At 37.9% G+C, this 10,423-nt stretch overlaps 1 protein-coding gene across 2 annotated transcripts in view; it reads left to right on the top strand.

Moving 5' to 3' along the window:
• atp13a2 (ATPase cation transporting 13A2) overlaps positions 1-10,423 on the top strand; it is a 28,819-nt gene that overhangs the window by 9,280 nt on the left and 9,116 nt on the right. For both annotated transcript variants that reach the window (XM_079803375.1, XM_079803376.1), the window contains exons 11-19: positions 73-204; positions 311-472; positions 936-1,046; positions 1,160-1,206; positions 4,411-4,599; positions 6,425-6,631; positions 7,036-7,137; positions 7,730-7,886; positions 8,017-8,128. In XM_079803375.1, coding sequence (XP_079659501.1) covers positions 73-204; positions 311-472; positions 936-1,046; positions 1,160-1,206; positions 4,411-4,599; positions 6,425-6,631; positions 7,036-7,137; positions 7,730-7,886; positions 8,017-8,128 — 1,219 coding nt within the window. The remainder of the gene's footprint in view (positions 1-72; positions 205-310; positions 473-935; positions 1,047-1,159; positions 1,207-4,410; positions 4,600-6,424; positions 6,632-7,035; positions 7,138-7,729; positions 7,887-8,016; positions 8,129-10,423) is intronic.

Here is a 10,423-nt window from a genome sequence, read left to right on the forward strand (position 1 = left end):
ACCAAACGCCAAAAATAAGCAGCCAGCAAAGTGGTTTGTTCTTTGTGAAAACATGTTTGTGTGTTTTTCCAGAGGAAGAGTGTGTAAACTCTGAGGAGCTGGTTCCAGGTGACTGTGTTTTGGTTCCAGCTGAGGGTTTGCTCCTGCCCTGCGATGCCGCCCTGCTGGCTGGGGAGTGCATGGTGAACGAAAGCATGCTGACTGGTGAGAGAATACAACGGTCTCTGAAATTGTATTTCACGAAATCTGAATGCATTTAGAGGCTTTTCCGTTCTTCTGTTCTCACTACTGCCACTTTACCCACTGACAGGTGAGAGCATACCAGTGATGAAGACGCCATTGTCTGTTTCTGGGGCCACATACTGTCCAGAGTCTGAACGCAGACACACTTTGTTTTGTGGCACACAGCTCATCCAGGCTAAAGGAGGCGGTCCTGCTGGGAATGGGGCCATCGCTGTTGTAACACGCACAGGTGATTTATAAAGAATATTTTTTCTATTATACACCACCGTTCAAATGTTTTTTATATGTAAAGAAATACAAACTTTTATTCAGCAAGGACACATTAAATTGCTCAAAAGTCACTTTTCTTTTGCAACATTATCAGTGTTTTTGCCATTTCAAATAAATGCTGCTCTTTTGAACTTTCTGTTCATCAAAGAATCCTGAGCACAACTGTTTTCAACTTTGATAATAAAAATAAATGTTTCTTGTACACCAAATCAGCTTATTATACCCTAAATCTTTGAACCGTAGTACATGTAAATCATGACTGCCTGTATGCACAGAAAAATGTCTGATTGATTTATATTAAATACTCTACAGTCTACAATACACTTGATCTTAGCTACAAGGCAGAGAAGCCATAAAATGACTTTACATTTTACTTTCTTTTGTTGTTTTCTCATGAATACCACTTTCGTTTCTGTCATCAGGGTTTTTTACTGCCAAAGGAGACCTTATTAGTTCTATCCTCTACCCTCAACCGTTAGACTTTCGCTTCTACAAGGACGCTATGAGGTTCCTATTTTTCCTAGGACTTCTGGGTAAGTTGTTTTACTTGGTAGCTTCTTATGTATGTGATATGATTAGTTTGTTTATGTGTTAGTCTCATAATGTAGAATATGGGCCTTTATCGATGTGAATATCTGTGTTTCAGCGTTGGTCGGCACTATTTATAGCCTTGTGATACTATCAAGGGGCAATGTAAGTATTTCATATTTACATTAGAGGGGCCATATCTTCTTTCTTTTTAATCCTTTTAGTTTTTTCCCCTCTGTTAGTCAAGATTTTTTGCACTACAGTAATAGAGGGCAACAGTCGGACGTAAAAACTCCATTCATTTTCTCCAAGAGAGAATTTTTTTTGAACGATAACTTCTAAACCTTTAAAGCAGGGGTCTCAAACTCAATTTACCTGGGGGCCGGTGGAGGTAGACTCTGGGTCAGGCTGGGCCGCATCAAGTATTCCACAAAAAAAGGAGCACAACTGATCCAATCTTCCCAATCTTTATTATTAACAGTTCTTCAACATGAATGTTTCTTCTGAACATGAACTGTTCCTCTGGATTTGAACTTTCCTTCTGAACACAGGGCTCGACATTAACGCTTGTCCGGGACAAGTGGATTTTTTGAAGGGGCAAGTGAAAGAGAATTTTACTTGCCCGACGGACAAGTAGCCTGATAAAACGTCATTAACAAAAATAACTAGGGAATCACCCAAATGCAAAAATGATTCTGCATTCATTACTGTAAGTGCCGATTGACAGTGAATGATAATAATGTATAATGAACTGACGGTAACTAACGTTGCACTGTTGACGCTCGCGCAGCCTCTCGAGGAGGAATCGAAACAAATGTGCACCGCTCACACAGAGAAACCCTATTAACACACTGCCGTAAAAATGTAGAAATGTGGAGTTTATTTATATTTATAACATGATACAGTTGCAACGTCACATTACCAAGAGTGCTGTTTTCCTGAATAACATCACGACTGAAAATGACACTGATTTCATATGACAGCTCCATAAACAATTATTAACATTAAGTCACTTACATTTTAGATGCAATATTGAGTGTTTTTGTTCTATTTCAGCAGCGAAAATAGTTCCAAAAGATCACAGCAGAACGCGTGTCACAGCAACAACGTGTTATGCTGCGTTCCAGGCAGGTTTTTGAGCCCGTAAATTACAACTTCAAACCACGACTCACGACTTTGTAGTGTTCCAGGCAAAGTCACGGCAAACTGCCTGAGCGCAAGGAATTGTGTGGTAGTTTGATGTAAACAAAGCATGTCGGACCGTACGGGGTGTATGCTCATTTACAATCATTTCTATCGCCAAAGGTGCTTACTCCTTGCTTATTTGAGGGAAACGGAGGAGAAAAACAGCACAGACAGCAAGAAAAGCTGTTATACCTTTCATTTTACGTTATTTGTATATTTGTTTCATAAACACTGCAACCGTAGGGGGCTGCCATTGTTGCTTCGCGGGCTATGTGACGTCAAAACTCGTAACTGGGAGTACATCGATCTAGTACGAGTTCACGGGTGGGAAGTCACGGGTTTGGCTGCCGTTCCAGTCCACTTTCACGGGTAGAAGGTTGGAAAAATATCACAAATATGCATATGTCAAAGCTGATTGAACACTGGTGAGAATATTGCTTCAGAATCAATTTTATTTACAACACACACACACACACACGCACACACACACAAAAAAAAATCCGGACAAGCACATTTTTTACTCGGACAAGTGGATGACAGATTTACTTGTCCGAAGGACAAGCACGTGAACATGCTTAATGTCGAGCCCTGGAACATGAATGGTTCTTCATGAAGGCTTCTCTTGCCTACTCTATTTTTTTTTTTTTTAATATAGCCTATAGAAATTAAATCATTATGTAATAATGAATGATTTTATTTAAAATAATAGACTAATTCAAAGCAAGGCTGTACCCAGGTCAAACAGAACAGTGAACGGAATTCTAGGTCTAATTCTAGCTGGGAAATAATGTATTTGGGACTATTTGCAAACAATATTTGCATTAATTTGCGTCAAATATATTATTAGTCCCGAGATTCTTCACATGAGTGATTAAATACATAGATTTGCTACAAATATTTGAGTTCCCAGGTGGTTTAGTGGTAGAATTTTAGTAAACCGTCTCAAAGGTTCCGAGTTCTAATCCGCTCTCATATAGTTTTTTTTCTTCTTCATTAAAATCAAAGATGTTCATCAATGATTGTATATTAAGAGCATGGACATGTTGCATTTTGTGTGCATTTGTGTGTGTGCATTTTGTTTTTTGATTTCACCGGAAAGAATATAGTCTCTCCGCAACGGCATGAAGTGATAGATTGATGCGCTCGTCTGTGTCTGTGTGTGTGTGAAGATTGTGCACGAACCCCGCCTACTTTGTTTTTATTGGCCATCTGAGCGCTGTTAGACCACATTGGTTTCAACTGTCTGATCAGACCGGATCAGCCTCAAATTCTGTTCCTGTCAGTCACGCGGTGTCAACCAATACTGCACGAGGGAGGGCCGAGCTAACTCTCTCTCTCACACACACACACACACACACACACACACACACACACACACGAAGTGAGGCAGCAAGCACGGCACACGCAACAACTCAGCAAAAAGGTGCTTTTCAGAACAACGTGCGGGCCGCACTAACACTAAACTTTGATGTCAAGTAGGGGGCCACAAAATATCATGCGGGCCGAAGACAGCTCTACTTTGTGAGCTTACAAAGTTGTTAATCAATGGTATTTGCTTCTGTTGAAGCCGTCAATTTTGAAAATTATCATGTTAAACAGCGGAATTCCTGGTGAAAAACTAAATTACCCTTGATGGTGTACAGACAATTACACCAATCAGAGTCGAAAAAAGCAACATGTGCCAAAATAGCTCTTTAGCTCTGCTTACTCCCATGAAGCACTGCGAATGTCTCTCTCTCTCTCTACACTCTCAAAATACTTAAATGTTTGTATTTATATATACAATCAAAATTTTCATTTTAAATTTCACCATCATTTTTTAATTAAATTATGCTGTTCGCAGTGCTTCATGGAATTGTAGTTATTTCCCTCAGTAAAGCCGTTAAGTACACAGTCATGTACTTTTTGTCCGATTTTCAAAAACTTTTTTGCTTCAATTCAAAGTTTGTAGTGTTGTGATTCACCTCGTAGCTGATAGGCTTAGTTCATGGCATTTAACTCTTTAACAAAGACTTTTTGAAAATCCCTATGGGAAAAATGAATGAAAAAATACTTCCAGAACCATTGCCGCTGAAAAAGGGGATGGGTACTGTTGCACTCTATTTGGTTTTAAATTATTTCCTCCTAAATTACATTTTATTTACAAATAATTATACTTCAGATATCCACTTCTTTTGTCATCAGACGCCCTGGAACGAACTACTCATCCGGTCTCTGGATATTGTGACTATAATAGTTCCACCTGCTCTTCCTGCTGCTATAACTACAGCCGCTATCTATGCCCAGAATCGCCTGAAGCGTCATGGGGTGTTCTGCATTAGCCCACCTCGCATTAATATCTGCGGCAAGATATCCCTTTTCTGTTTTGATAAGGTAAGAGATCAAGGTTTCACGCAATGCTTTCTGTTTTGGAAGGATCTCAATGGTTTCCTTAAATGGTGTCCTGATGAGTGATGACTCACACCTTGTAGATGGATAGTTCAACTCAGATGTATTCATGCCATTGTAGTTTCAAGCATTTTGCTTAATCTTATATTTGGCCTTTAAAGCCTGAGCTTCAGGCTGTTAAAATAAACAGTTTCATTGCTCAGTGAAGGTGTTCTGTTTGTGTAATGATTACATCGTCAGTTCCCTGGGTTAGACCAATAGAGAACCTGTTTCCTTAACTCCCCATGTCAGATCTGTTGACTGTAGGAGTGTTCCTTTTACACATAATCTAGCTAGCATAGATCAGTTTAATGACTATTATTATTATAAATTAATTATATTTATAAATACTATTTTCTACAGTAACTCCATCCATATCCATTTCATGTTGTTTCCCCATAGCATACAAATAATTTTAAACGAATCTAAAACTTTTCTACTTCTCTAAACTGAATTTTACTCTCTAGGAAATATGATTCATATTTTGGTGGGTGAAATAACAATACAATTATTCAATAATAAAGTATGTTTTAAATATTTTTATATATCTAAAAAAAATCTGTAGTCCATCCATATCCATTTCACAGTGCATAATGTAGTTAATTCGTATTTTTGGTGGGTGAAATATCAGTCAATTAAATCAATTAATTAGAAATTGAAAATGCTTTTCTGAAGACCCACCCTCTTCCCACCCAAAATGTTTTTAATTTTTTAAATGTCCCCCCGAGATGTAGTGAGACCAAAAGAACGTTTTTTTTACTGGTTTATTCTAAGTTATCCCTTCATTATTTAGCATTTAATTTTGTTGCCATCTTACATGCATCATGTGCTTTCAAAGCAAAGAAAATGGGTTTATTAGTGGCAGCATTATGCAATAGAGGGTTAGCTATGACTGATAAGATCTCTCCTGCTGCCTTGCTAAACATCAAGATCCTGTCTGAAGTAAAAGAGATATGTGCTGCAGTCTAACATCCTGTCACACTGTATACAATTTTTTTGTGTTAGTCATTTTCTAAGATGTTTAAGGCCCTTGTATATAAAGGTGTTCTCATTGATCTTACAGTGTTTATATGGCATTTTAAAGTTGTTACTGTAGTAAAAGAGGTGGATGATTTTTATGCACATTTTGGGATATCGCATTAAAAAAAAAAAACACTGGGTGGAAACGCCTAGAATTGTGCATAAAAAACATGTGCACTCAATGAGGTTGTTACATTTTTTTATCCGATAAGACGACATGCTCATAAATAGTGATGGAAACACGTTTACCCAATAAATCCCTTGATGCGACAATTTAACCTCAGGTGACTTTCCCTCAACAGAGGATGTGATTGGATAACTGGACTAACCAGCCTACCAATTTCATTGCACAACATCAAATGTTGGTTCGATCATTCTGAAATCATCAGAATAATTTGGTTATAACCTCCCAGAAACATCTCACATGATTCCCAAACACTAGCATCCAAACGCAAGATAACATGACAGTGTTTATTGCGTTTCGTCTGAACAGTCATTTATGATGGAGGAAAAAAGAGCCACAATGGCTTCCCCGATTGCAGCAACTTCCATTTTTATAACAGATATTTTGCCCCAGTTTCCCAGGAAGTGATTTTTTTTTCTCTTGAACACTTGCGATGGAAACACTGCTTTTTTCACAAACGTTTTATGTGATATTCCAGTTGTGCACAAGTTAAATTCGCAACTTTAAATAGAAACATAGCTATTGTGAATTTAACAAAAACTGGCAGTTTCACTGTGTTCTTTTCAGACTGGCACTCTGACAGAGGAAGGTCTGGATGTGTGGGGCGTCATGGAAGCGAGTGGAGCGGTATTTGGCGAGCTGGTCCCTGACCCTCTCTTTCTCCCTCCTGGAATGATGCTCTCTGCACTTGCCTCCTGCCATTCTTTAGCTTTGCTGGGGGGTCAAGCACTTGGAGACCCTCTAGAGCTCAAAATGATTGAATCCACTGGATGGGTAATGGCTGGTTTCTCACAGTGCTTCATTTTCTTAAAGAGATAGTTTACCCAGAAATGAAAATTCTGTCGCATTTACTCGCCCTCATGTCGATCCAAACTACAAATAACCTAGTTTGTTCTGTGGAACACAAAAGAAGATATTCTGAAAAATGTCTCCTTTTTTTCTTCTTGTTCATACAATGAAACTCAATGGGCACCAAAACAGTTTGGCACCAACATTCTTCAGAATATCTTCTTTTGTGATCTGTGTGTCATACAGGTTTGGAACGACATGATGGAGATCTGATTTCAGTAATTTTAATCTCATTTCTTTATGCATTTTACATATGACATGTATGAATCTGTGTTTTGTTTAATCAGTTTTATGGCAACTTTGATGTCATCTTGCATGTAAAATGACAGGAACTGACTGAGCCAGAGAATGAGATGGGACATGATTCCGATTTTGGGAGACAAAGAGTACTAGCAGTGATGAGACCTCCTGCACCTGAGTCAGAAGGAAATGTAAGTTGATACACCTACAGAACAGTCATTGTGACAACTGAAGGACATTTTTATTTATTTATTTATTTATTTAACCAAAAAAGACTCTGAGATAAAGAATCTCTTTCGCAGGAGTGTCCTGGCCAAAATGGGCTGCAATACATCAGTTTCATCACAAAATATTACAACACAAACAGACTAAAAACAGTTACAACAATTCACTTTTGACATCAAATGAACTTTTGGGGCTTGATTATGAATGAAAAGGACGGTTCAATCGTGTACTCACCCTCATGTCAATCCAAACATGGATGACTTTCTTTTTGTGGAGCACGAAAGAATATATTTTGTGAAAGAGTTTCAACTGTTTTTTGTCCATATTGTGAAAGTCAATGGGGTTCAGTGTTGTTTGGACCCCAGTGTTCTTTTAAAATATATTTTGTTTCACAGAAGAAAGAAAGCCATACATATTCGGAATGACATGTGGATGAGTACATGATGACAGAATTTTGTTCTGTCTCTTTAAGATAAAGCAAAGATTTTCACCATGCCAGAGATTGGATAAGTATAATGTTTTAATGCTAATTTGCCTATCCTCTTATATGTTTTTCAGTCTGTCAGTCAGCCAGTAGCAATTGTGCGGAGATTCCCATTTTCCTCTTCTCTGCAAAGGATGAGCGTGGTGACCGTTGGCCCTGGTGGAGCTTCTCCTGTCGCATTCCTTAAAGGAGCACCTGAAATGGTGGCCAGCCTCTGCCTTAGAGAAAGTGGTAAGGGGCTGACTCTTAAAACTTGTGCTGATTCTTATCACCTTGAGAAGAGCAAGCTGGAGTATATGAAACGCTACCTATTTATTTTTGTGCTCAGTTTTGTTCTGTCTTTGTGCTCTCCTTGTGACAGTGCCTTCTCATTTTTCACCCACTCTCCGGGAGTATGCAAGCCAGGGTTTCAGGGTCCTTGGATTTGCCTACAAGCACCTCAATAAGGAGACCGACCTAAGCACTGTTGAAAGGTCAGCTGTTTTTTTTTAATGTACACTACAGTTTAAAGCAGGGGTGGGGAACATTGATCCTGGAGGGCCACTCTCTTGCAGAGTTTAGCTCCAACCCTGAATAAAACACTCACCTGCCTGTAACTTTAGTAATCCTGAAGACCTTGATTAGCTTCAGGTGTGTTTGATTAGGGTTGGAGCTGAACTCTGCAGGACACTGGCCCTCCAGGATCAACGTTCCCCACCCATGGTTTAGAGGTTTGAAAATATATTTAAAAAAATATCATTTATTCCTGTGATGCAAAGCTGAATTTTCAGCATCATTACTCCAGTCTTCAGTGTCACATGATCCTTCAGAAATCATTCCAATATGCTGATTTGGTGCTCAAGAAACATTTCTTGTTGTTATCAATGTTGAAAACAGTTGTGCCGCTTAATATTTTTGTGGAAACCGTGAAACATTTTTTCAAGATTCTTTGAAGAGAAAGCATTTATTTGATATAGAACTCTTTGGTAACAATAAAAAAATGTATTTGCTGTCACTTTTGATCAATCTAAAGGGATAGTTCACCCATAAAAGAATTCTGCCATTCAGTACGTTTACATTGACAACAATACTCCGATATTAATCTGATTAAGAAACTACCATGTAAACAGCTATTTCTAAATAACTTAATCCGGTTAAAGCCATTATCGAATTCGAATTAAGACATGTGGAGTATGCCTATTTTAGTCGTATTATCGTAGTGCATTGTAGACATGTACACACCTTAATCTAACTATTAATGCCGTGTAGGAGTTTTCACCGCATTTTGTGACAGGACACACACACACACAAACACACACATACCCGTCAAGTGCAGAGAGGAGGGCTTTGGGGGTTCGAGCCCCGGCCCTTTTTAAAAATTGATCAAAAGTGCCCCTCTCATCAATAATATTGTGACCAATAAAACAGAATTTGAATTATAATTAATATAACAGCGCGTACAAAACGGTAACAAAGCACTCAAATGTCCCGTTTATCTTTTACATAACGTTATCTGTCAGTCTGAAATGTCGTTGCCATGACGTGTTGCTATGGTGCGTGTCTTGCTTGACTGCTCATTCTGACCGATTCTGACGCTCCTCTATATTTTTTTCTTTGTGTTGTAATAATTCTGCTCATTGTAAAAGTAAAATAGAGTAAGCTTGTATCTGTAATCCCAGATTCATAATTGTCTGCTTACAACAGCGGTCGGGAACCTCTAGGCTCGCGATTCATATGGCCATTCAGTGAATGCCTGAAAAAACAATCCAAACAATCACGATTTTGAAACCTTAATTTTCCTCATTAATCAAAGCTATTATTCGAAATGTAGGCTGTCAAGAAGGAGGCAAGATGGGCAGTGTCTCTTCAAAAAAAAAAAACTGAAAGAAAAATTATATTACAAAAATAAAACAACGTGTGTGTGTATATATATATATATATATATAATTGCATTAAAAAGTAATAAAAATCACTCTTTTTTTATAAAGGAACACTGTCCAACAGCGACAACCGCATGTAAAGTTACAGCGGATTGCCTGAGCCTATTGATTTTAACCTATATTTTTAACAGACCCACAAAAGTCGCGCTATAATTGGACGTCGGACAGCGTAGCGTGGCATGGGGACGTAATGACGTACCATTAATCGATCTATGTTCTATAACATGTAAAACGGGAACATGAACGGAATATTCTAAAAGCAACTCTTGTAAACACTTTAATCAGAATATTGTCTTATTCAGAGTAAGGTCAATAATTAGATTACTGCTGTCCATGTAAACGTAGTCATTGTTTACTCACCATCAAGTTGTTCCAAACCTGTATGAATTTCTTTCTTCTGCTGAACACAAAAGATGTTTTGAAGAATATTGGTAACCAAACAGTTGATGGGCCCCTTTGACTTCCATAGTATGGAGGGGAAAAAATACTATACTAAGAAAAATACTAATACTACTAATTCTGTTAGTAGTAAATAAAAATACTAAGTCAATAGAGCCCACCACCTTTTGGGTACCGACATTCTTCATAATATCTTTTGTTTTCAGTAGAATAAAAAAAAACTTTAGGGTGAGCTTTTTTTGGGTGAACTATCCCTTTAATGCTGAATAAAAGTATGATTTAATTTATTTTAAAAAATTCTTCTGATCCCAAACATTTAAAGTAGTGAATTTAATTATTATTGCATACTGCATGCTTTACATCCTGCTGCCTTGTCTCATTTTATAATAATATATACTGAAGCTTTGTTGTTTTGTTTTGGGACAAGTGAATTTACCTTTCAAATAAGTA

The sequence above is a fragment of the Gobio gobio genome, assembly GCF_949357685.1.
Source record: "Gobio gobio genome assembly, chromosome: 21".
Taxonomy (NCBI): Eukaryota; Metazoa; Chordata; class Actinopteri; order Cypriniformes; family Gobionidae; genus Gobio; species Gobio gobio.